Source organism: Ictidomys tridecemlineatus, chromosome 12 (assembly GCF_052094955.1).
Source record: "Ictidomys tridecemlineatus isolate mIctTri1 chromosome 12, mIctTri1.hap1, whole genome shotgun sequence".
NCBI lineage: Eukaryota > Metazoa > Chordata > Mammalia > Rodentia > Sciuridae > Ictidomys > Ictidomys tridecemlineatus.
The window spans coordinates 68,817,750-68,844,909 of record NC_135488.1 but is presented as its reverse complement, the minus strand read 5'-3'; the positions used below and the strand labels follow the sequence as shown (position 1 = coordinate 68,844,909).

The 27,160-nt window shown below is 42.1% G+C and overlaps 1 protein-coding gene across 1 annotated transcript in view; it reads left to right on the top strand.

The window, feature by feature from the left end:
* Slc1a4 (solute carrier family 1 member 4) overlaps positions 1 to 26,308 on the top strand; it is a 29,566-nt gene extending 3,258 nt beyond the window's left edge. The window contains exons 2-8 of the mRNA XM_005322070.5: positions 9,621 to 9,663; positions 11,713 to 11,775; positions 15,527 to 15,693; positions 19,438 to 19,671; positions 20,066 to 20,260; positions 21,095 to 21,229; positions 23,388 to 26,308. Coding sequence (XP_005322127.1) covers positions 9,621 to 9,663; positions 11,713 to 11,775; positions 15,527 to 15,693; positions 19,438 to 19,671; positions 20,066 to 20,260; positions 21,095 to 21,229; positions 23,388 to 23,622 — 1,072 coding nt within the window. The 3' untranslated portion in view covers positions 23,623 to 26,308. The remainder of the gene's footprint in view (positions 1 to 9,620; positions 9,664 to 11,712; positions 11,776 to 15,526; positions 15,694 to 19,437; positions 19,672 to 20,065; positions 20,261 to 21,094; positions 21,230 to 23,387) is intronic.
* The last annotated feature ends 852 nt before the right edge of the window (positions 26,309 to 27,160 follow it).

Genomic DNA, 27,160 nt, shown 5'->3' with positions numbered 1-27,160 from the left:
TAATTTTATTACGATTCTTATCTATAGATATCATATATACTAAGAAAATATACAATTTTGAGAGGTTTGGAGTTTTTTTTTGAGTGATATCAATTTATTTAAGCAAACAATAACATCATACAGACACACACACACACACACACACACACAAACTGTAGTCAGACAACCAAGTCTGAAGCATCAGGTGTGGGATCAGGAACTGTACTGTGCAAAGAACAGTTTTCATTGTCTAGTGACCAGGAGACTGACTACACAGTTTTTAACAAAGGGGAATCGTGAGAGTACCTACCTCACAAGATTGTTTTGAGAGTTAAATGAGTTGTCTGTAAAGCTCTTAGAACAGGGCTGGCCCAATATCTGTTTGCTGTGGCTGTACATGGATCAATAGATGAATGGAAGCTTTCCATCTTCAGAAATAAGGTTTTATGGAAAACTGCAAACTCCTGATTGGGAGTTTACATAATGTAGACCCAGGAGCTGAATATATAATATGAATTGAATATGCAAATCTCTTATGTTTTTCATTAATGAATGAATTGATATAAGAATGGACTTTTCTGGTCATTTGGAGGTGGTGCAGGGAACAAAAGATTTGAAGTCAGACAGGCCTACTTGAGAATCTTGCTTCAATCTTGTGCAGTGAGCACATTGACAAATGCTTGAGCCCTTTGGAGGGATGATCATTATACTTACTACATATTTTTTGTGGGTACATCCTATTTTACTTACTGTTGGGATTCATTATTCCATAGTCATACATGCACATAGTATAATCTGATCAACCTCATTCCTATTACCCTCCTTTCCCTGCCCTTTCTCACTCATCAGCTTGCTCTACTCTACTGATCTCCCTTCTATTTATTTATTTTAATCAGTACATTTTAATCATATTAAAAGGCAGGATTTAACATTTTAATTCAGAATGTGATTCTTGAGTAACTGATTTGGTTTTCCCAATGCAATGGATTTGAGATAACAAAGTAAAATGAGAAGTTGGAGTGAGGAGTCTGGTGCTAGAAGCGCAGAGAAGTGATGGCAGTTAACTACTGGCAGGTGGGAGAATGACAGTTTCCTTCTGAGCAGCCCAGGTAGAGTGGTAGAGCATGCCAGGGAGGTGCTCTACCACTGAGCCACATCTCCAGCCTGGCCTTAGTTTTCTTGAGCTATAAATTGAAGCGATTGAGGCAGCTGGCTTCAAACATTCCTTTGGGCTCTAAAGTTTGTAGTTTTCAAAAGGAGTTCCAGAGGTTAAACTGCAGAGGAGGCAGGTAGTGACAGGGACTGAGCCAGGGCTACTGCCTGGGAACCTGGAATAGTACAGGACTTTCAAAATTGTGTGTGACCCGAGTGATTGACTTGTGACTTCTCATCCAAAACAACGTGGTTTGGCACCAAAGACAAACAGATCGCCAAGAGACTAGTCATTGTAGAACTTCTTGATCCCCAGCAGTGGTTACTGGTTGTGGGTCATGTCCGAAACTCCTCCATTCCTTGGTTTCCTCATCTTTATAAGAGGAATCATGATACTACCTACCTCATAGGATTGTTTTGAGAGTTAATGAGTTATGTTTGTACTGCTCTTACAACAAGGCTCCTTGCACTTGCTACAACTGGATCAATACAATAGAGAGTTGGGTTTTTCCAGCTCACATGGGCTAATGGGGTTGGCCTTCTTTCCATAGCCTGAGATAAATGGGAAGAAAAGTACATTTTAGGGGAGTTCCAGATGACTTGAAGCTAAGGAGTCCTTAGGCATTTTGGGAACCATGTGGCATCTAGAGGAGAACTATGGGAAATTTGGAAAATGGAGAAAAGTAAAACTAAGGGCTAGGGATGTGGCTCAAGTGGTAGCGCACTCACCTGGCATGCGTGCAGCCCGGGTTCGATCCTCAGCACCACATACAAAAAAACAAAGGTGTTGTGTCCGCCGATAACTAAAAAATAAATATTAAAATTCTCTCTCTCTCTCTCTCTCTCTCTCTCTCTCTCTAAAAAGAAAAAGAAATAAAATTTTTTTAAAAAAGTAAAACTAAACACAGAAGAGCCTTCAATTCTGAAATGGGGCACATCCTCACAGATCCTCGCTGACCTTCCAGTTTCTCTTTTCTCTGCCTTACATGTGTATGCTCTCCAAAATCAACCTGGGTTTTCAGTGTTTTGTTTTGTTTTTTTTTCCAGCATGTTTTGCACATGCCAGGGAGGTGCTCTACCACTGAGCCACATCCCCAGCCTGGCTTTAGTTTTCTTGAGCTATAAATTGAAGCGATTGAGGTAACTGGCTTCAAACATTCCTTTGGGCTCTAAAATTTGTAATTTTCAAAAGGAGTTCCAGAGGTTTAACTGCAAAGGAGGCAGGTAGTGACAGGGACTGAGCCAGGGCTTCTGTCTGAACTGGTAGCCAGAAGAAAGGCCCTGGGCAGCAAGGATACTGCCATGTACCTGGTAGTCAGTAAGATTTTTTTCTGTTACCTGGTTTTCTAAGTTTTTTCCCCCTAGTGCTCATTTTCCCAATAGTGGACAGTGCTTAGGCCTTTCCCTTCACAGATGGGCAGGATGGACTTACTTGCCTTCCCAAAGATTTGGCACAAATATTTATGGTGCCTCTCAAGCTGCCAAGAAGACATCTCTTGAGTAGGTGCAGAGAAACCTATTGGAGATTGGGATTCAATATTAGGTCGGAACGGGCACACCCATAATCCCAGTGTATGGGGGAAGCTGAGGCAGGAGGATTGCAAGTATTTTACATTCTTCTCATATAGAACAGGAAAACACATACCACCCCTGACAATAGGACCAGAAGAACAAACGGCACCAGATGTATAAAGAAGGAACATTTTTGAAGTTTTTCACACTGAGCTGCCTGAGCCTGTACAGCAGCCCCATAGCAGCTCAGCAGCTTAGTGAGCCCCTAAACAACTCAGTGACACCCTGTCTCTAAATAAAATACAAAAAAGGGGCTGGGGATGTGGCTCAGTGGTTGAGTGCCCCTGGGTTCAATCTCCAGTACCCAAAAATACACACACACACAAACACACAGAATTACACAGTCAAGGGAGTGAATTGTGAATAAATTCTTTGAAGTATTGACCCCACAGGTTGCTTTAACTATGCCTTTGACTTTTTTCCTATAGACAGAATGAAACAAGGATCCAAATTAACAGATTTCTCAGCCTAACTAGATACTGAGAGGAAAAACATAGAAGCTCATAATTTAAAAGAAAAAAAAAAAAGGTTTAATTTGACCATTTCTTCTATCAACACAGGAGAATACTTGAACAAGAATGAAAATAACATACACCCAGGGAGATGGTTTGGGTCATGATTAAGAGCTGGCACTAAAGTTAGCCACCTGGGTTTAAATCCCAGACAAGCCATTTAGCCTCCAGTGACTCAGTTTCCTTCCCTGCAAAATGAGGCTAATAGTAATCCTTCCTCCCCAGAATTACTTGGAGGATTCTACGAGTTAATACTTGAGTGCCTTGCTAGTATTCTAATGTATCCCAGACTCTGGGGACAGGGCTATTTGATACAGAGAGTGAATGCTGTTCTCAGCCTTGTTTCCCAAAAGTCTCCCCAGGAGTCCAGCCCTAGCCTTTCTGGCTGGTACCTAAAACTGGATGTGGGCCTGAAAGAGAAGGTAGATCGACACACACATAAACACACACAGCCACCATCAGCGTGTGGTTCCACTCTCCCAGCCTTCCCTTGGCTTCCAGACTGGTAGGGGGTACCAAGATCTGAAGGGGGACAATCCTGTTAACTGGTTCTGAAATAACAAACACTATGGCTAATAAATATTTACCAAATATACATACCATGCCATATCCTGTTCTGGAGTCTTTGAAATTTTCATAGATTTAAAGAATTTTTGAACTTAAATAAAAGGAAATACTTCTGGAACAAAAAAACTTTTACCTAAGCAAAAGTTAACTATTTTACATTCTTCTCATATAGAACAGGAAAACACATACCACCCCTGACAATAGGACCAGAAGAACAAACGGCACCAGATGTATAAAGAAGGAACATTTTTGAAGTTTTTCACGCTGAGCTGCCTGAGCCTGTACAGCAGCCCCATAGCAGCTCTGCATTTGCTAATTCAGCCCCGCCTCCTACCTGTTTTCCTATTTGTTTTAAGTAACGTATCCCGTGATTCTTATAGCACTGGAAAGTTGTCCATTCATTCTGACTTGGATCTCTGGCTTTAGTAGTACCATCTTGGCCTTTACACACATTTTTTCACTTTGACTCACAGTAAAAAGTACATTTTAGGAGCAGGGGGTGGGGCGCAGTGATGAGGCACTGTGTTCCATCCTTAGCACCACATAAAAATAAATAAATAGAATAAAAAAGTTATGAAAAAAATACAGAAGAACAGATGCATTTTTTTAAAAAAAGTATATTTTACATTGTATCCACGTACATAATAACATTCCCCACCCTGACATACAGCAGCTGAAACAGGTTCACCAAACAACATTTTCAGTGTGACACATACCACTAACTTCCAGCCTGTCTAACGTGTTTCATCTTTTATAAAATACTGGTTAGCTGGGCACAGTGGCGCACGCCTGTAATCCCAGCAGTTCAGGAGGCTGAGGCAGGAGGATTACCAGTTCAAAGCCAGCCCCAGCAGCTTAGTGAGCCCCTAAGCAACTCAGTGAGACCCTGTCTCTAAGTAAAATATAAAAAAGGTGTGGGGATGTGGCTCAGTGGTTAAGCACCCCTGGGTTCAATCCCTGGTACCAAAATAAAATACTAATTAAAGCCAATAAATTGATTTTGTGATCTACTCATACTTGAGAAACCTTGGTCTAACACATATGTGGTATTACATGATTCAAATAAATCCCTCAGGATCAAACAACAGAAAGAGGAAGTATTTGCCAACTTGAAGACAAAGATCTCCAGAGTTAGAAATTCCCTAACACCCAGGAAGAGGGAGCCATGTGCAGAGTGGAACTTAGGAAGACAATTTGTTCCTACCTTCCAGGCTCTGGGTCTCCTGCACGTCTGTGCTGTCCCACAGGACAGACACTAGCCACACAAAGCTATTTACATTTAATTAATTTAAATGTAAATAAAAATAATTCAGTTCCTCAGTAGCCCCATTGGAAGTGCTCAGTTGCCACTTGGTAGAGCACAACTACAAACATCTCTATTGGCCATGCTGGTCTAGATGGAGCATGATGGGAGATGGATCAACTTCATGACTCCAAGCTTGGGGGTCCCCATGTGCTGAATGAGGGATCGCCTCCAGAATTGTTTCCAGCTCCATATCTCTAATTGTGAAAGTCCATAAAGTTACTGTGTGAATATGAGCAGTTGGGAGGAGTCCCTGGAGACAGAGCGCTGGGGAACAGAACGCTTGGCTGGCTAGCAGCTAATCATTTCGTACAGGAGAGTTCAAGGGAAGGAAGAGCCAGAGGTCACAGCCGCGTCTGTGTTGGAAAGAGGAGGCTAAGAAGAAATCAGAGGATGTGCTTTCCCTCCTGCCGCCCGGGCTCCTATCTGCTGCTCCTGATCCCCGATAAACCCAGGTGTCAGGTGAATGGAATGTGCTTTTTTGGTGGGTGTTTGGGCTTTGGCTCACTGCCCCTAGGAAAGTCCTTCCTAGAAATTGATATGTGAAAACAGTTCAGCTGTCTCATGGAGTGTGTTTTTAAGTTGCGGAATCTCCTCAGTTTTCACTCTTTTCACTTTTTAAGCAGTTTTGAGGTATGATTTGTATACTGTAAAAGGCATCCATGCAAGGTACAGTGGGTTTTGAGAAATAGTTAACCCACATAACCATACCACAATCAAGATATTGAATGAGCTGGGTGCGGTAGCCCATGCCTATCACTATAGGAGGCTAAGACAGGAGGATCAAAAGTTTGAGGCCAGCCTGGTCAACTTTAAAAAAAAAAAAAAAAAACCAGACTGGTGATGTAGCTCAATGGTACAGCACCCCTGAGTTCAGTTTTTCCCTAGCCTCGAGTTACTAATGGGCTTTTTATCACTGTCAATTAGGTTTTCTTTTTCTAGAGTTTCATATCAGTGGGATCATTCAGTATGACGCCTCTCTTTGGCACAATGCTGTTGCAATTATCCATGTTGTTATGCATATCAATAGTTGGTTCCTTTTTATTGCCAAGTGGTATTCTATTGTATGGATTTATCTTAGTCTGTTTATCCATTCATCTGTGATGGACACTTGGATTTGGAGCTCTTAAGAATAATGCTATCATGTGTATGCACTCTCTGTGCAGACATTTATTTTCATTTCTCTTGGGTAAATATTCCCAGAGTAGAGTTTCTGGGTCATATGGTAAACGTATGTTTAACTTTATCAGTAACTGCCAAAATGCATTGTATTATTCTTAAAAATTTAATTTTTTTTGGCACAAGCTGCTGTTTTGCCTAAAGTATTGCCTGTATCCCTCTGTTTCCATTAGATCTTGTCTTGGTCTGAAAACAAGTTCAGGGTTAGGGTACACAATAAAAGGACCAGGCAGGACAGAGAAGGATTTAAACAAATAGTGTTGTGCTTTTTGGAAAAGAGTACATTACCAGGCTGTGAGAAAGACTGTACTCTAGGATAATAAATGTGTGGGATTTTAAGCTACTAATGGTAATTTGTTTTGTAGCAATAGACAACTAATACACTAGCCCACACAGTTAACGAGATGCAAAACTACTTCATTAGAATACTCAGGGCCCTCTCACAGGGATTGAGGAAACATCTCAATCCCTGAAGGACGCGAGGAATTTGCAGGGGAAAGTGTTCTCCTTGGAAAGGTAGATGTTTTTGAACTTAGCTGTTTCCTTAATTTACCTGTCCTCATAGAGAGAGAACCCTGTCACCAGCTCAGTCTGGGAACTACTGAGAGTTGGATGTAGAACAAGAAAACTTTGGCATGGAGCACTTTATGCTTCTGAATAGAGGAGCAAACAAAAATGTTATACCAAACCTAGCCCACAAGATTGAGATAGGTTAGAGAGTTGTTTTGTAATGGCAATAATAGGCAAATGTTGCCCTTCACCTATATACAAAAGACTAGCCAATGCAAGTTGCTAGTCTCCCCCCACACACCTTTTTTTAAAGTAAATATACATATGATAAGAATCAAATTTCTGATCACAATTTTGCAACCATTAATTCAGCCAAAGATCACCTTTTTTCAGCTTAAATGCAGGCATGTACTTGCCGTCTTCTCTAAGTATGTTAAAAGCAATTCAAGTTTTATAGGTAAGTTTGGGAAATGCTATGTTGCAGCCTCTAAATGCTGGCCATCCTGTAAGAGGGCCCTGGGTATTCTAATGAAGTAGTTTTGCATCTCATTAATCTTGTGGGCTGGTGTATTAGTTATCTATTACTGCAGAACAAATTACCATAAATGTAGCAGCTTAAAATCCCACACATTTATTATCCTAGAATATTTGTGGTCAGGAATCTTGTCATTCTGCTTCAGTCTCTTACAAGGCTATACAATCAAGGGTTGGGACAGTGCTGGTGTCTCATCCAAAGGCTTGACTGAAGGATTCATTTCAGTGGTCACCTGCTGGTTGGCAGAATTCAGTTAGTTGAAGTTTGGGCTGGTTGCCTTGGTTCCTAGTTGGATTTTGGCTAGAGGCCATCAGCAGTTTCTTGTCACGTAGGCTTTTCTGAGAGCTGCTTGCTTTCTCAAAATATGCAATCCCAGAAGACAATCAGGAGACTCAATAGCAAGATGGAAGCTAAAATTTTAGGTAATCAAATCATGGAATGAACATTCCATCACCTTGGCTGCATACTGTTGATTAGAAGCAGGTCACCAACCCTACCCACACTCAAGGAGAGAGGATTACTTAAAGGTGTGACTACCAGGAAGCCGGCTTAGATTCTGCCTGCCATTGGGTTGCAGCCAAACCTGTCAACCGCTGAAACCCAGTGCACCCCAGCAAACACTCTAATGACAGAAGTAAGAATCAGTGGATAAATCTGACACACATTATAAAGGATGAGTCTGAGTCTTTTGCTCTTCTAGACTTCTTCTCCAGAATTAGGTAAAATAAGAGCAGGAAGGAATTGTGGTGTTAACAAATCTTGGTAACATTGATCCAAGTTTTTGTAGATGAGCACCAGAAATTACAGAAAATAAACAACAACAACAAAAAAAGAATAACAACAATCCCATATTATTCTTGCAGGAAGTGGGTAGAACAAATGGACAGTCGACTGGAATATAATTTCTTGTACATCAAGACCAGTAATTTACTGAGTCTAATCCAACAGAGGCACTCAATAAAATGTGTTTATATGAATAGACTTTGGACCCAATCTGTTCTGTTGATCTTCTTTTGTAACAAATACTTTATAATAACCTATAATAACCCTAAAATGAAATCCAAAAATAGAATTTACCCACCCAAATAATTGCAAAACTTCAGAATGACTTAACTAATATAAAAGATGAAAGAAAAATAATTGTGATTAAAAAAATGTGTTTCAATATGAAGATTCTCCAAAACAAAGGGGTTGGATGATTGCTTTTGGATTAGTAATTGCTGCTAATGAGTTAGTTATGAATGCAAGCGGATACTTAATACTGGGGCATGGTATTAGGGACTCAGATCTACAATTTACCATTAGTGGTGTAATTTTCTAGGAAGATGGATATTTCTTGGAACTTTCTGAACAAAACAACAACAACAACAAAAAATCATCCCATAATTTCTACAGAAATTGCATTCCTGGAAAATTCAGTGTATGTTCAAGGTGTGCAAAAATAAACCTACCACCCCACCCCTCCAAAAATGAACTCTTCTTGTGGAGCCAGTCCAGGCTCACATAATTATATATAAGGTTTTTATCTACAGGTATGTCATGCAGGACATTGAAAACTATAAGGGCCTTGAGACAATTATTGTACAGGACTGCACTGCATTTATCAGGATAAATGCCTGGGACCTAGGATAAATGCCTGGGACCTGGCATTTCTCCAAACACACACTCCCCTCAGTTGCAGAAATGGCTGTCCATTATTGCAACAGCAAAAGACCCCTAGGATTTTGCTAGTAGGCAGGATCTCTTGCCATTGTAAACCACTTTACAAAGTAATGTAGTTATCAAGACTTGTTTGGACTCAGTTAAACCTAAAGATCAAGGAGTGTTGCACTCAGGCTGTGGATGTAGCTCAGAGGTAGAGCACTTGCCTAGAGGTGGAGCACTTGAATATTGTGGTCAAGCAGCTGAGGCATGGTTGGAGTGTTTGGGTCTAGAAAGAACTAAAGTACTTACTGAGGGTGGAAGGAGAAACAACACCAAGTTAGGCTGTTAGAAATGGCCATCTTAAGCCAGATGAGGTGGCACTCACCTGTAATCCCAGCAGTTCAAGAGGCTAAGGCAGGAGAATCACAAGTTCAAAGCCAGCCTAAGCAACTTAGTGAGGCCCTAAGTAACTTAGTGAAACCCTGACTCTAAATAAAATATTAACAAAGGCTGGAGATATGGCTCAGTGGTTAAGCACACCTGGGTTTAATCCCTAGTACCAAAAGAAAGAAATGGCCATCTCAAAACAGACACTTTGCACACTGAATCTTTTTCTTTCCACACTGAATTTTAAGAATACTGACAAAATGCTTTCTTTTTCTTACAGAAACCTATTTCCTTCCAATCTTGTGGTTGCAACATTCCGTACGGTAAGGTTTGATCCTTTGCCAAATATATGAAACTTTGATGGAGGAGAAATATAAATCACAGCTCTAGAGTTAGGTAAAGTAAGAGCAAGGCAGGATAGTGTTGTTAACAAATCTTGGTAACATTGACCCAAGTTTATAGATGAGCACCTGAAATAAAAAAATAAAGAATAACAACAACAAAAACTTTCTACAATGTCCCAAAGATACCCACATCTTTTATAGCTAAAAAATAACCCAAATCACATGTTGGAGAGATCTTAAATATTTTAAAATTTTAAAAATACAAAAATTTTTCTGATTGGAAAGGTAATATGTACTCATTGCAAAAATAAATAAATAAAATTTTTAAATGTGGAAGAAAACAAAAACCACCCATAGTTACTACTAGAAATATCCATTATTAACATTTTGTTATATGTCCTTCAGATATGTTTTTTCTATGCATGTACACATTTAAAAATAAGTATGCTATAGGGGCTGGGATTGTGGCTCAGTGGTAAAGCCCTCGCCTAGCACACATGAGGCACTGGGTTCAATCCTCAGCACCACATAAAAATAAAATAAAGGTACATGTCCACCTATAGCTAAAAATATATATTAAAAATTGGCAGAAAGAGTATTATAAAAAATTAAGTATGCTATACCTATTGTTAGTAGATGCATATACTATACATACTGCTTCATAACTTGTTCTTTTTTTTTTAATGCTTTTTTTTTTTTTTTTCAATGCTGGGGATGGAACCCAGTGCCTCATGCATCCTAGACAAGCACTCTACCTCTGAGCTACATTCCCAGCCCTGCTCTTTTAAACTTGCTCTTTTTAAAACAATACATGATCAGCATTTTCCCATATAGATAAATATCCCCCCTGCATAATGCTAATGGCTATAGAATATGCTGTTAGTTAGTGCAGTTTCCCTCCATGTGTCCCCTGCTGATGGACATTCAGGTTGTGACTCGTTTTTCCCCTGTTTTGAGCAAAGCATCAAAATACACTCCTGTGGCCATTTTTGACAGAGAAGGACCATAAAGGTTAGATTAGGTGGTCTAATCCTTTGCTTTTTTTAGCAAAGACTTTTCTGTTTCCACTTACAACCTCTCACTTTTGTTGTTTTTTTAATCTGCATACAAGCACAGAAGCAACTTATATATATAATGTGAGGTAGCAGAAAAAAAATAAATTTATGGAGCTTTCAGTGCCTGTCACAGAGTAGGTGGGGTCAGTTTTAACCATGGGACAACTGAACACCTTTGCCTCTCTGAGGCCTTGTTAAATCAAAGCTGGTGAATCCAGAACTCATCAGAGGTTGCCAGGTCTTTACCTCTGAATGGGCTCCTCCAGACAGTTCTGAAGCCAAGAACCCTTGGTAGAGGTCAGAAAGGCACAGGCTGTAAAAGATTCCACTCAGCAGTATGGACTGCCATGGGGAGGTTCCTGTGGGCACCATGCAGAGGTGTGCAAGGTCAACCAACTATAGGACCAACCCTGCAGAGATATCTCACTTCCAAATTGTGAGTCTCCTGAAAGACTCAAAACAGCAGACATCATTTGGCCTAAAGTCCCTTGCTTTAGAAAGCATAGGCTCAAGCTAGCTTAGAAACAGATGCTAAAGAGCAGTCACACTCAAATAAGTTCTGAAATAAAATGAGGCATAAATAAATTAGTGAAAATAAAGTGACACATTTAAAAGTAAACTTTGACCTTATGGAATTAGTGCCAAGATTCTTTAAATAACATGAAGTCTCAGCTGTTGGAAATATCAAACTATCAGCAGGAAATTGAGCACATCTTCTCCAACCCATTGCCCAAGGAACAGAAGGAAATTCTCTCTGTTTCCTTGGGTCCCTAAGTAACCCAGAGGCCTCTTGAAGGACATGCTGCCTTGGTCTTAATGTAAATTCTGTGCATTTTCATCAAGCCAACCAAGTCCCCGGTGCTCAGTGCAAATCATGCTGGAGGAGAGACAGACCAGGCACTCCCTGGGTTCCTCTGGGTGGGGCTCAGCCCGGGCACTAACCAAGAGTTTTTGTTCCTTTTTTTTTTTATAGTACGCGACTGATTATAAAATGGTGACTCACAACACCAGCTTTGGAAATGTGACCCATGAAAAGGTAAAGCTCCCTACAAAGTCACTTGTGTAGAATATTCATAAAGCAAATAATGTTTCTTAATTAAGGAACAGTTAAGATGTGTCTTTTTCTCAATAGGGTTGAAAACTTTGGGGTCTGAATGGACTACTTAAAGCTAACAAGTTAGGTTTGCTTCTTTGGGTATTTGTGAACATGGCCAACTGCACTTGTGGTACCTGTGGTACTAAATCCTCCGAGGATCTGTGAGGTACTTTATAACACCCCCTCTGCTATTCTGAAATACAATGAAAAGCTGATTCAACTGATTCCTACACATAAAACTTTTTAAAAATAATATAAGGAAGAAATAAAAAAAAATGTGTGAGGAAGCAATCTATATTTCACCATGTAAATGCACAATTATAAGACATAATGAAGTTTTCAGATATTTGCATCTACTCAAAAATGAATAAATTTGGCTTTAAAATGTGAGATGGAGCTGGGCCTGGTAGCAGATTCCTAGAGTGCCAGCAAACTACTCAGGAGGGTAAGGCAGGAGAATCTCTTGAGCCCAAAAATTGCCCAGGATAGCCTAGGCAACATATTGAGATCCCATCTCTAATAAATAAATAAATAAATAAATAAATGCAGTGAGACAGAACTCAACTAAACATTGTTGCAGTTTGAAATAAGTGCTAAAAATTTTTGTAGCCATGTATGGAATTCACCTAAATATCAACAGCAACAACATCAGATTGACATTGTGTTGTACTAGTGACTTGGATAGTAGCACTTTGACCACTGGTGATACAATTTTCTGAAATAAAAAAACAACATTACAACAAAACAGTTTTCCTGTGTTTATATCAACTTGATATTCTTTGGAAGTCCATGTATGTTAAAACTGTGCAGAAAAAAAAAATAAGCTATGTATGTATAAAATGGAGTTAGCTAGAGCTCAGATCCACAAATAGGATTTCCCCATCTCCCGCTGTGTGAATGCCTGGTGGGATGCTCAGAAAACTGTCGGGTGTAGAAGAGTCTGCACTTTGTTTTAAAATATGTGAAGGCCTTTCAGGACATTTATCATTCTTAATATCCTTGTCTACTATTTCCTAGTAGGACATCATCAAAGTACCCCCCCCATAAAACTACCCTGCTTCATTAATATAATTTAATCAGCAGTCCTTAATTAAAAAGGCCAGAGAGGGTGGTTGGACCTGTCTGCCAATCCCTGATTGCCACAGCCGGGTTCATTGGGATACGGGCTCTCTAGGTGGGCTTACCTCTGCATGCCACCTTCATGGTGTATAAACTCCTTTGACATGTCATTTGAGTCTTAGGACACCCTGGTGAGGATTAGGATTTATTAGTCCCACTATAAATTACTTGACAGGATGATCTTCTAAGGTTGATCAAGACTATTCATAACCAGGAGCACTGTGTGAATCCCAGAACATTGTCTCTGCAGTGTCTTCGAATTTTACAAACCTTGAAGGCATTCACTGGCTGCTCAGATTTCCCCCTGGAAATGCTAGTGACTCTCAAGCACCCCCTGCCACCTGACATACCCTTACTTTCACTATAAATTTAATCCAGTAATGAAAAGAGTCAGTCTTTGAGACAGGAACAGTGTGTCCACGCTGGTTCAAGGCTTTCAGGAACCCTGTGATTAAAGATTGTATAAAGATTAAGTCATCTTTGTCCCCCAAGGATGAGATGTTGGTGACAGAGTGAGAAGTCGGGGACTCAGAAACACAAGGTCTTGTGGAAAGCCTCCTACCCTGACCCATGCCCTGTCTTCCTTGCCTCTTTGATCCCATATTAACAACTCGCTATAAATACCTCCTAGGGTTTTGTTGAATAATCATTAATTCATTAAACAGTGATTTACTTGGCAGCCACTCTGTGCCATTTGTGGGCACTAGACCGCAAGCATTGCTCAACATAGGAAAAGCCGGGCTCTTTCACAGCTAACACTCTAGTGGAGGAAACCATATAAAAAATACATATGGCCACTAGAAAATGAAGCAGGGCACATAAACATACAGGGAAAGTGTGTTTATGTGTACCCGGTGATGGTGAGGTGTGCCATCTTAGCCAGAGTGGTCAGGGAGACCTGATGAGAAGGAGGAGAAATAGGGAGGCTGGTGGGAAGGGTCATATAGTCAATAGGAACAGAATATGCAAAGGCAAACAAGCAAGAGGCATAGCTCTGGGAGCAACTCTGGCTGTATCTCTGCCTATGTCTACTCTTCTATCCCCACCCAATGCTGTTTGCCAAGGTGTGTGCAAACATCTTGCTGCAAAACACCTGCTTTAAAGATGGGAGTCATTTCTTTAGAAAAATTGTTGTTATTGCCCTCAAGTTCAGAAATCCAATTCCTTATCTGGAATTACCTGACCTCAAACACCATACCTGGGAATGGCAGGTCTACTAAAACTAACTTTGGATTAGCAGATGAATTCTCTGGTTGCATTGATTCTCGATCCTTGATTCCAGTTAAGATTTGGGACATGGATTAAAAAAAAAATGTGGGTTGATAGCCCTGAGGTCACTACCAAATGTTAGCCCTGCAGCTCATAAAATCCTGGAAGCGTTCACTTCTCTAGAGATGCCTCCGGCACCCCCCCACATACATACAAGTTGTCAGTAGAGCACATACTACAACCCAAGCTTTCTTCCTCCCCGGCTCTTTAACCTGTAGCCTGGCAACTTTAATAGACCAAGTCCCCAGGAGAAAATAGTGCTATTCAGAAGATATTCAGATATTCTTATTGTCTTTGGTAACATAACACCATTTGTAAGAAGAACCCTGTCTAGATAAATGAACCTAGAATGATCTCCAACAAAATATCCCATTAAAAAAAAATAATAATGGCAAATTCTTGTTAGTTTTCATTTGCCAAACACAGTCTAGGTGCTTTACATTTATTAATATACTGAATCTTCAGCCTTCTATGCTAGCTACTATGATTGTCCCCGTTTTGTAGATGGGGCACTGAGGCACAGAGAGAGTTAACTTACTTACACTCACAACTAGCAATTGTAATGTAAGTCAGGCTCCAAAGCCAATGCTCCGTAATTATTATTTCTACTGTTACTCTATAAGTCATATAGATGTCACTGATATATTTCAGTATAGACAAAAGCACTGGATATGGTGATCATCATCCTATATTTCAACTTTTCTATTAATTTTGAAATGTTTTGTGATGGAAATTTGGAAGAATGCCAGGCATATTAGCACACACCTGCAATCCCAGTTACTCAACAGGCTGAAACAGGAGGATTGTTAAGTTTGAGGCCAGCCTAGGCAACTTAGTGAGACCTTGCCTCAAAATCAAAAGGGCTGGGGATATAGCTCAGTGGTAGAGCACGTGCCCAGCATGCACAAGGCCCTGGGTTCTGTCTCCCCAGTTCCACAAAAAAGGAAAGAGAGAAAAAGAGAATAAATAAAAGCGACCCATCAAGGTGGTTGTCCAACCATCCTTGAACACATCCGGTGACAGGAAGCTCACTACTTTATAATTGAATCTGTGCCATACGTATTTGAACTCTTCAGAGTTAAAGAGGTAAAATTTTTACTTGTTCATTTTCTGCATCCTCAAATACTATCTCCCCTCAGGTTTTTTTTATTCATAAAACCACTAAAGAAAAACCATTAAAGAAAATAATGAGCCTTTTATCACTCGGGATAGTCTGATGGAAATGTCAAGCAAATACACCCTAAATTCTCTCTCTTCTGTTGTGTTGTGAATTTAGACCATTCTGTCTCCTCTGATCCTGCAGATTCCCTATGCCACTGAGATTGAAGGAATGAACATTTTAGGATTGGTTCTCTTTGCCCTGGTGTTAGGAGTGGCCCTAAAGAAACTAGGCTCCGAGGGAGAAGAGCTCATCCGCTTCTTCAATTCCTTCAATGAGGCGACAATGGTGCTGGTGTCGTGGATTATGTGGTGAGTGTCACCCTGCCACTTCCTCTTATCTCGTTTCCCTTGACATCCAGGAAAGAATCCAACTTTGCTATTCTAGTTTTCCCGTAGGGCCACCTGGCCCAGAGATCTTTTGTGGTTGGTGGACCTCAGGCCAGTCTTGATACAGGAAGGGATGCATGTAGAGATGGCTTCTCTTCTTATCCAGGACCTAGGGAATTAGGTGTGCACCATAGTTACCAGTCACCCCTACAGTGCCCCCACTGACCCTTGGTGACTTTGTCACTATGATCTATTTAGGAGTTTCCACCATTGACCCATGCCATGTGCTCTGTCCATATCATCTTATAGAGCTTTGAATTTGTCATCTGTCACATAAAATAAGACCTGATTTATCTCAAAATGATAGACTTCTAATTTCCAAGAGACCTTTCACTATAGTATTTCACAACATGGAGGACCAGCCCAACTTCACCCCAGGCATGAAAAAACATGTAAAACTTGGAATGGTCTTTTGTTTATAAGTTTTTATTTCATAGATTACTTTTTGTGAGAATATCAAAAGAAGAATGATTATTGAGTAAAAAGAACAATAGATTGATTCCTGGCTAAAAATGTAAAAAGTTTGACCAGCTCACTCAAAACAACTTAGGAATCATGTCAATTCCAATGCTCAGACCTCATAGGTTAGCTGGGTATGGTGGGACATGCCTGTAATCCCAGCAGCTCCAGAGGCAGAGGCAAGAGGATCGCACCATTGAGGCCAGCCTCAGCCTCATAGCTTCACATAGCAACTAAGTGAGACCCTGTCTCAAAATAAAAAATAAAAAGGAATGGGATGTGGCTCTGGTACCAAAATAAATAAATAAATAATGAGAGAGAGAGACCTCAGAAGCTTTACTTGGAATTTCCCCCAAGCCAGACCTCTGTGGCTTTTAGCTTTTACCCATTAGTTGTTAAAAACTAGTTTATCCTTTCTTGCATAACGTCCTTATTGTCAAACCCTTAAAAAATCCCAGAACTCTTTCTCAATCAAATGAGACTGGGTGATAACTGGACTGGTTTTCAAACCGCACTGGTTTTCAGAGATGTTTGAAACATAGAGGCCAAATCTAAAGCACCCCCTTCCCCCACACCACCAGTGGTGTTTCTCTTGCTCCATCCAAGGACCCCAGAGCCTGCCTCTGTTCATTGCAAACACTCCACTTCGTATGACTGCAGCTGTCTCGGGGAGACACTGGTATTTTCAGAAAGGAAACTTTTCTTTCATCAGATGTCAAGTTCTTTTCTTGGCTTATTTTTTGACTCTAAAATTCTTCCAAAGTTTGGACTTAAGAAAACCCTGTGCAAGAAAGTATTATTCCCAGTTTAGAACATTTGTTTTTAGTCTGGAAACTCTTTGAGTCATTCCTTCAGTTTGATGTGCCAGTTATGTAAGTAGGTTCTCGGTGAGGCAGATCTTGCAGGGTATCTAGCTACAGGGGGAGATCAGCTGCCCAGGAAGCACAGGTCACATAGCACTGGAGTGTCATATGACCTCAGATGGTCAAGGATCTCAACCACACATGAGAGGGATCTTCAGTAGAAGCCCACTCTAAAACCACAGCAGCTGCCTACTCACCCTATGGATTCACAGAAATAACTTCTAGATGAACCAACCATACACACAGTCAGCAACCTTTGCAAGCCATACAGTTTCTGTTGCAATAACCCAACTCTTTCATTGTAAAGTGAAAGAAGCCAAAAGTAACTTATAATAAATGGTTGTGAATGTGTTTCAATAAAACTTTATTTACAAACATTTACGCTGCCAACTCTTGGATAAAACTAATCAGGAAGAAGAAAAAGAAAAGAAGAATCCTCTAAAAATATTTGAAGGAAATATATGAATAGGGAAAGTCTACCGAAGCAACATATAAAAAGCAAAAGCATTTTTAAAAGCTTCTAAACTTGAACATGTCAGAATCCAAAGAGTTTGCATGCAAAAGATACTTTGAACAAAGTTAAAAGTCAAGACACTTATTATAAAAAATAATAATAACATATTACATACCGTGTACAGAGAAATAAAGAGTTCTGTTACTGAAAAAGAAAAAGACTGAAGACACTATTAGAAAATGGACAAAATATTTAAGCAGGCAGTTTATCACAGAGGAGAGCTGAATGACATTTTTTAAAATAGTTTTAATTGTAGATGAACACAATACCTTTATTTTATTTATATGTAGTACTGAGGATCGAACCCAATGACTCACACATGCTAGGCGAGCGCTCTTATCACTAAGCTACAACCCCAGCCCACTAGTAAACATTTTAAGGGAAGCCCAACCTCATTAGAAATCAGGGAACTAAGGACTGGGGTTGTGGCTCAGTGGTAGAGCACTTACCTAGCATATGTGAGACACTGGGTTCAATTCTCAGCACCACATATAAATAAATAACATAAAGGTCCATCAATAACTAAAAGACATATTTAAAAAAAAGAAATTAGGGAACTAATAAAAAGAAATGAGGCAGATTTCTAAGTCCTGACATGAGAGGATCTCAAAGGCATAATGCAGGGTGAAAAGTCAATAAATGTACAGATTTAAATCCATTCCTATATACCTTAATGCATAGGAAATTAGCACGACTATCTGAGGTGGAGTCTGGCTTGGGAATTGTATCTACAGAGGATTTTAGTCTAATTTATAATGTTTTAGTTTTTTGAAGGGAAAATGTGTTCATGTATTACAACAAGGATTTAAAATTAATAACACTACTTACAATATCTCTAGAAAGAAATCTCTGCATTGACTGTCCCCAGTGGGTACTTAAGGGATAGAAATGAGAGATTTCATACTGTTGACCCTTTTGTACTCCTTGAAATTTGAACTCTGAAACATTATTACATATATAATTAAAATTTTTTTTAAAAATCAACAGTCCTACCATGAATACTCCATGTGTGTATGTCACAATGCATTCTACTAACATGTATAACTAAATAATAAATAATAAAAAGAAAACAAACATTTAAGTTCTTCCTGAATTGCTATTAAAATTTTAAAAACTGACGTTTGTTCTTTGCAGCTCCCATAAGTCATTCCCTCCCTTTTTGCCTTTAAAAAAATCTTCACGTTCTAGAAGTGTTCCCAGAGTGTCATTGTTACTGACTTTTTCCCACGGGATCATGTTTGTCAAACCACAAAGAATGTAAAATTTCACAGAAGGGAAAATCTGGCTCGATTTTGTATCACAGCAATTCTGTGAAATAAATGTTATCCCTCCATGTTTCTAAGTTCTCAGAAGGAGCCGGAACAAAAGCTGAAAGTCAAGCTCACAGTCCCAGAGGCTTTGATCTTGAGTCCCTGGCTTTCTGCTTGGGAGCCCCTGTGGTTAGTAGTATCCATCTGTTAAGAGCACGTGTCTTGGCCTGGGGATATAGCTCAGTTAGTAGAGTGCTTTTCATATACACAAGGCCCTGGGTTCAATCCCCAGCACCACACACACACAATCACACAAATCATATGTCTCCAAGAGAAAAGAAGACTGGGCTCTGCTGACTCCAATCCCTACGGTAAGTGATCAACTTTGTTTTACTCAGTCTCAACCAGTAAGATGAGCATGATCTATCCCCATGCTCTTCTGTGCTCAGAGTTATCCCAGACCAAGATGACGATGTCCTGGTTCAGAGTTCCTGCATTCTGTATTAGGATTAGGAAGGGCCGTCATCTCCCAGCCCCTCCTTATCACCTTCCTGATGAGTACCTTGTGCTTATCCCCTAGGTATGTACCTCTGGGCATCATGTTCCTGGTCGGAAGCAAGATTGTGGAAATGAAGGACATTGTCGTGCTGGTGACCAGCCTTGGGAAATACATCTTCGCATCTATATTAGGCCATGTTATTCATGGAGGAATTGTTCTGCCACTTGTTTATTTTGTTCTCACACGAAAAAACCCATTCAAATTCCTTCTGGGCCTCCTCACACCATTTGCAACAGCATTTGCTACCTGCTCCAGGTGAGTAGGCTTGGAGGGCTTTGGCTGCTCCAGCCATATCAGTATGGAACCAGGTGAGATCAGGGAGACAGATGCACAACCAGTTCTTTTTCTTCTTGTGCACATTTTGTACTACAAGGCAATATGTGATCCTTGATAAAATTTGGAACAGGTGAATCCAAGAAAATAATATCACAGGTAAATGCAGGAAGTAACTGGGAGTCGGGAGGTGAGAAAGCCTGTGTTATGCCAGAAAGTTTGAAACAATTCTGTGTTTTTCTTCTTATTTCAAGGGAGGAAAGTCAGAAACTAAGACAGTACTCATTGCTGTGTTCCAGGGTCTGAGATGAGTGATGTATTAGCCTGGTCTGAAGGAACTGTTCTCATAGTTCGTTGGTTGTTTTTCCATTTCTAGTTCAGCGACCCTTCCGTCTATGATGAAGTGCATCGAAGAAAATAATGGTGTAGACAAGAGGATCAGCAGGTTTATTCTCCCCATCGGGGCCACTGTGAACATGGATGGAGCTGCCATCTTCCAGTGTGTGGCCACAGTGTTCATCGCCCAGCTCAACAACGTGGAGCTGAATGCAGGACAGATCTTCACAATCCTGTAAGCTCAGTATTCTTTCCCTCATTTGGGGTCTGGATTAAAACCTGAGGTTTTTCTTGTGATTTCCTTCAAAAGAGTTTATTGCAACTCAACATCTCATTTGCAAAGTGTGGACAGTTTGGATTCGTTAGAGTCATTCTTCAGTAATCTTGGGGGGCATTAGTTCTAGGACCACTCCCCTATAATCCCCACAACCCCCTGCCAATCACAGATACCAAATTCCATCAAACTCAAGTCTCTTACATAAAATGGTGTAGTATTTGCACCTAACCTAAGCCATTTTCCAATTTTTTTTTGTGTGTGTGTGAGTGTGTGATAATCAGTTTAACCCAGGGGTGCTCTACCACTAAGTAGCCAAAGCCTTTTTTATTTTTATTATTTTTTTTATTTTGAGACAGAATCTTGCCAAGTTGCCAAAGCTGTTCTCAAATTTATTATCCTTCTGCCTCAGCCTCCTGTGTTGTTGGGATTGCAAGGGTCCAGCAACATGCCCGGCTTCCCATATACTTTAAATCATCTAGAACACTCTCAGTCCCTGATACAATGTAAATACTGTGTAACTGGTTGTTAGACTGTAGTGTTTAGGGAATCATGTCAAGGAAAAGTCTCCATGTTCAGTAAAGAAGAAATCTTTAAGAATTTACATTTTGATCCGTGGTTGGTTGAATCCATGGATGTAGAACCTGGGCCTAAGGTAGCTGACTGCACTTGCAGAGAATGGCTCTTCTCTTCAGGCCCCAGAATCCTCGGTGGTGTGGTTTTCAGTTTCTACACTATGACTGCCATATTCTGCATATCTGTGTTAAGGGCTGACCCTGCTTTGCCATCCCCTAGAGTGACTGCCACCGCATCCAGTGTTGGAGCAGCGGGCGTGCCAGCTGGAGGGGTCCTCACCATCGCCATTATCCTGGAGGCCATTGGGCTGCCCACCCATGACCTCTCTCTGATCCTGGCTGTGGACTGGATTGTGTAAGTAGCAAGTCCTAAGGACACCAAAACCAGAAAAGTCTTTTGTGTAGTTCCTTGGGAGCTTGACTCTCTGCTAGGCCTGGGGCATGCAAAGAAACCTAAAACACACTCCCTGCCTTGCGAAGTAGCCTACAGTAAAGCTGGCAAGTCCAGATTTAGAGCTAGGAAAAGTTAAACAATATGAGACCCAATGCCCAGGATCATCCATGAACAACCATGAGATGCCAGTATTGAGAACTTGCTTGTAGCATCCAATACAGTGAGGATTCAGGGCCAAGGCTCCCAACACAGGCCCAGGGGGCACAGGGGCCATGGAGGTTGTTGGCTGCAGATGAGAGATAAGTAGTCGGAGCGGTGATCCTTTAGGAATGGTTGTCCTTCACCTGGAAATGTCTAGGATCAATTTCTGTGGGAGGAAAGAAAGTGAACTCTGTGAATGCGAGAGTTTCTAAATGTTGATTTCTTGAATCTTGTGATACTTTTTGCAGCTGTAAATAATATCCCACTGTATAGGGAGGGTCAGCTGAGATGCTGATGTTGAGATAGGAGAGCACATGGGAAGAAACTGAACTAGAAAAGTGAAAATATTAGAGTCAAATGCACATGAACATCAATGAATGACCATGAGATGCTAACACTGAGAACTTGCTTGTAGCATCCAGAAGCCCAGGCACTTGGATTCAAGTCCTGGCTTCAATGTGTGGCAGTTGAGTAACGTGAGCTCCTCTGTGCTTTGGTCTGCTCATCTGTAAAATGGGAATCATAACAGAAGCTCCATCGCAGCTGCAGTGAGGGTTAAATAAATCCACACATGCAAAGCACACAGAACGCTGGGCACATGGGAAAGCATTTGATAGATACAGTGAAGACATTCCTGCCAGGCTAGTCATAGCCAGGCGTGAGAAGACCTGAATACAGGAACCTGGCACTGAGCTCTCCGATCTACCCATGGTGGTTGGGTGGTTGGATGGTCGGGATCAGTTTTTCCAACTTAACACCCTTAGTGAAATGAGGGTAAAATGTCCTGTTGTCCAGATCCTCCATGAAAAGGAATTCCGTCCCCAAGCTGGCAACTTGGATAGAACCAGAGTCATATCAGAGCTCATGCAGCTGCCTCTGGTGCAAGGAGAAAGGACATCAGAGGTACTTGGCCAGGGAAGAAATAGGGCCCATGCCAGCTGACCCACCAAGCCCTCCAGCCACCCATGCATGCCCTATGATCCTGCACCCATGTCTTGTGTCCTCTGGTGCCCCCTGAGAAGATCACATTTTCTCCCCTCTCTTCAATATGGACACAATACCTTCTTTGAACGAAGATAGATATTGGACTCACCTGTGGTAGATAAGCTAGAAAGGATAGTGCTGTCGTTCTGAGAGAGGGCGTTTGCCAACAGCCATGGAATGCACAGGAAGGTCCCATTAGTGAAGCTGGGCCAAAATGAGAACAGCTCAGTGTGACACTGAGGGGAAGAAGAGCTGAACACAAAGCCATGTCTACTCTACTCTCCCAACTTGATGGAATTTTATACGGTGGTGTCTATTACATATAAAAGACATTTATAGAAAGATGTCTGGAAGGAGCTAGATCGCAGCGTTACTCTGGACTCATTCAGAGTTTGAAATATGGGTAACTTGTTTGCTTCTTTATACTTCTTTTTCTTTTCTTTTCCTTTTTTTTTTTTTTTTTTTTTGGTACTGTGGATTGAACCCAGGAGTGCTTTACTGAGCTCCATCTCCAGCCCCAGCCCTTTCTATTTTTTGAGACAGGGTCTCATTAGGTTGCTTAGGGCCTCACTTAGTTGCTGAGGTTAGCTTTGAGTTTGCAATTCTCCTGCTTCGGCCTCCCGAGTCACTGGGGTTACAGGCATGCAACATTGCTCCTGGCCCCTGGTCCTTTTTATTTTTTATTTTGAGACAGGGTTTCACTAAGTTTCTGAGCCTTGAATTTGCAAGACTCTTACCTCAGCCTCCTGATTTGCTGGGATGTAAGATCAACTTCAAGCAAGACCCTTAGTAGCATGCCTTTCAGGAAACAACAAGGCATCCCTCCTCATTACTTCCCTCAAGGCTGTCCAGCCTGCCTGGGACAGGGCCAGCTCCCTACTAGCTCCCAGTGGTGGTACTGGATGTGACTCTTGCCCTTTGCTTTTCCTACCAGGGACCGGACCACCACCGTGGTGAACGTGGAAGGGGATGCCCTGGGTGCGGGCATCCTCCACCACCTGAATCAGAAGGCCATGAAGAAAGGGGAGCAGGAACTGAGCGAGGTGAAAGTGGAAGCTGTTGCCAACTCCAAGTCTGAGGAGGAGACATCGCCTCTGGTGACACACCAGAACCCTGTAGGCCCTGTAGCCAGCGCCCCAGAACTGGAATCCAAGGAGTCGGTTCTGTGAGGGAGCTGGGCCTTCACCCCGCCCTGCTCCCACCCTGTTTGACACAGTCACAGCCCTCATGGACTTTTAATTTCCAAGCAATGCTTTGGCCTAGTCACTAGTTAGAGGAATTACCTCAGCACAGGCGTTGGGCTCCCCAGTGAGAACGGGTTCCCAAGGACCAGGACACGGACATTTGGCACCAGGACTCTGTTTGGAAACACCCCCTCAAGCCACCAGGCTTGGGAAGATCGTGGGCTCTCGGGGGGCCTCTGGGTAAAGCCTGGAAAAATGTGGATGTATTCTTCATTGCCCCCGGTCAGCGGTCATCAGATGCTCTCTGGGCAAACCCAGGGCCTTTGTGGTCACCTGTCACGTTGCCTTATGGACAGTAGTAATTGGAAAAATTCCCAAATTCTTAACTTTGGCTGGAATTTGCTGAGCTGCAACTCAGGTGTTTCAAGAGTTTATGCTCCAACTAAGTGTGGGTGGCTTCTAGGGGACCCGAGGTACTGCTCAGTGTCAAGTTAGAAATACTCCAAGTCGGGGCTGGGGATGTAGCTCAGTGGTACAGTGCTTGCGTAGCATGCAAAAGACCCTGGTTTCAATTCCCAGTACCACAAAAAAAAAAAAGAAAAGAAAAATACTCTAGGTGGTGTTAGCACTGCTGGGGTGCCTGGTCAGTATCACTAAGGAACTCTAATTTCCAAGATCAAAGAAAGGCAAGGGAGTACACCCTGGGGGTGAGGGTGGGGACCCTGCTAAGGACAGGGCAAACCCATCTGCCCTGTTCCCATCCCAGGCTGAGGTACCTTTCTGCTTCTGAGGCCTGAGCCTCTGACAATACTTCAGCTTTATCTCCATCCACTCTGATTTGACAATGGGCCAGAGGGGCCTCTTTCTCTGGGGAGGTGAGATGTGGTCATCACATTCACAATCCGTGTTGGTTTATTAATCTAATTTTAATTTTTAACTAGACCCTAAAATGTCACACGGCAGAAAAACAAAACAAAACTACAAAAACCACCTGCCCCCCACCAATAAATCCATGCTCTAATTGGGGTGGGATGCCCCTACTCCCCGGTCCCCAAGCTTTGGCTGATTTCCATAGATGAGGACTCCTTTCCTGCTGGCGCCTCAAAGTTTAAAATTACCAGCAAAGTGGTCCACATTCCTCCAGATACTGTGCCCCAGTTTTAGTCCAGGGAAGGGTTCTCTTAGAAGAGAGGGTGTGGCTGGTTGGAGGGAAGACCTCAGTCTGCTCCTTTACCATGGCTGTTGATGTGACAAGTCCTGGGCCTCACTTTACCCCATTTATAAAATGGGGCTAATGTCACCTGCCTCTTAACCTACCTCAGAGGGATCTGGTGAGGCGAATGAAATCTGTGAAAATGACCATTTCATCATTTTTGGGTTTTGGAGAGCAAATGCTAACCCATGTGGACTTCTTATCTACCTAAGTGACAGCTTCCTTCTGTGGAGGCCACCTTCGGGTGGAGACAGTTCTCCTGAGCAGGAGATCCTCTATCCTGCCTCTGATCTGTTCTCTGAGTCGTTATTTGGTAACATCCCGTGCAGCCTCTCCTGAGGTCCTTTAGGCTGGGATGAATTTACTCCCCACCTCCCACCACATTTCTGGGTGCCTGTCTTCTGTGTGATCCCCATGCCCAGCCACTGTTTGGGCCACCTCCCCAATACACACATCAGGCCATTAAAGTCCCCAAACGCTCAGTCTCGTTCACTCTTGGTTTCCCTGTTTGTGTCACCAGGTCTTACAGGTAACACATCTTTATGATGCATCTGCCATTACCATGAGAAAGACAGACAGAGAAATACCCCTCCATTTTAGAATAGGGGGTCTGTGCCTGAGTGGATGGGGTAGGGGGAAGCCATGGGGCTCAGAGATGACCTGCTCTGTAGGAAAGCCTGCTCTCTCGAAACCAGCTAAACCACTCCAGTATCCTGTGAATCCAGGAGTGACCAGGAACTGAGAAGAGGTACCTGGAAACTTCTAGCCTGTGGCTAGAGCTGGTTGCCAATGCCTTCTGTTTTCAAAGGGGGTGGGGGGGGGACAATTGCATTGTGGGGTTCCATACTGTAAATGAATATCCACCACTTTACAGACTTCCGTGTACAAATGTGTGCAGGTATATATACTAGTATGTATATATACTGTGTGTGTGTGTGTGTGTGTGCGCGCATTTGTGTATGCATGTGTACCTGTGTGTTAGTTTTAGCTCCAACCCAAGGTAGTTTGAATTTGGATAGAGAACTAACTTAAAAGTATACGTCTTTGGCTTCCTGCTTTTCCATTTCTAAAGATGAATCTTACAAAGTGCACAGGTTACGGTGAGGCCCATTGGTTGAACACTCATGTCCTAACGTAGCCCTGCCATAAGGACAGTTCTGCTGCTGCCACCTGGAGAAGCCTGCTTCCATGTGATGGGCAGACGACCCTCCCCTTGGAGACTGGAAGAGAACAGAGAAGGGGCCATGTCTCCTGTTTCTCAGTCTGCAGAGGCGTCAGTGGACCAGGGGTCACCGACCAGGGAAAATCCCACTGTACCCTGTCTGAAATGTCTCCCCCCACCACTCTCTTTCTAACATGTCATAAAAACTGTTCATCTCTGTTTTGTATGTGTGACACTTGCCTTAAAAGTAGCACAGTCCTCAAAAATGAATACAGCATTTCTACTGGTGTCTGCGAGTCCTTTGTTCCTGTCTTGTGTTTGAAAAGGCATTTGTTCTAGGGGTGGCTTGGGAGGACAGAGTGGAATTTTTTCCCTGCTCCTTTCAGCCAGCGTGAGCCCCTGAAGCAGGATAGGCTGGCTCAGGTGGGCAAAGCTTCAGAGACAGTTGCCACTGATCCTTCTGTTGCTACCAGCTTACATGGGTGAACATCAAGCTGCCTGGGGCCTCCCATCTACACTACCAGGGTTCATGCAAAAAAATGTGTTGTTAGTCAGGTGTGGTGGCTCACGCCTGTAATCCCAACGGCTTGGGAGGCTGACGCAGGAGGATCACCAGTTCAAAAGCCAGCCTCTGAAAAACAAGGTTTTAAGCAACTCAGTGAGACCCTGTCTCTAAATAAAATACAAAATAGGGCTGGGGATATGGCTCAGTGGTCAAGTGCCCCTGAGTTCAATCCGGGTACCAAAAAAAAAAAAAAAAAAGTGTGTTGTTTGCCACATACCTCCATAAAATTAAGTCTTGACAGGACAACTAGGTTGCAGGCCTTAACTGAGCATCTACAGTAAGCCAAGCGCCAAGCCAGGAACAACAAAGAAGAATGCCCCAGGCCATAGAACTACTGAGACAGTCCCTAAGGGTGGGCAGTTAGTTGCCCATGCCTCTACCATGGTCCCCACCACACCCAGCCGTTCTTTTGTATCTTGTTTTCAGTGACACCACATTCCAGCACAATTAGGAATTCTAGAAGCCTCTAATAAAAGGATTATCCTGCAAGCTCATACTGGAAGCCCTCCATTCCTCTGCTCTGAAGAAACAGATGCCTGTTCCAACCTGGATACTTCCAGCTTGTCATAGAATATGGAAACCA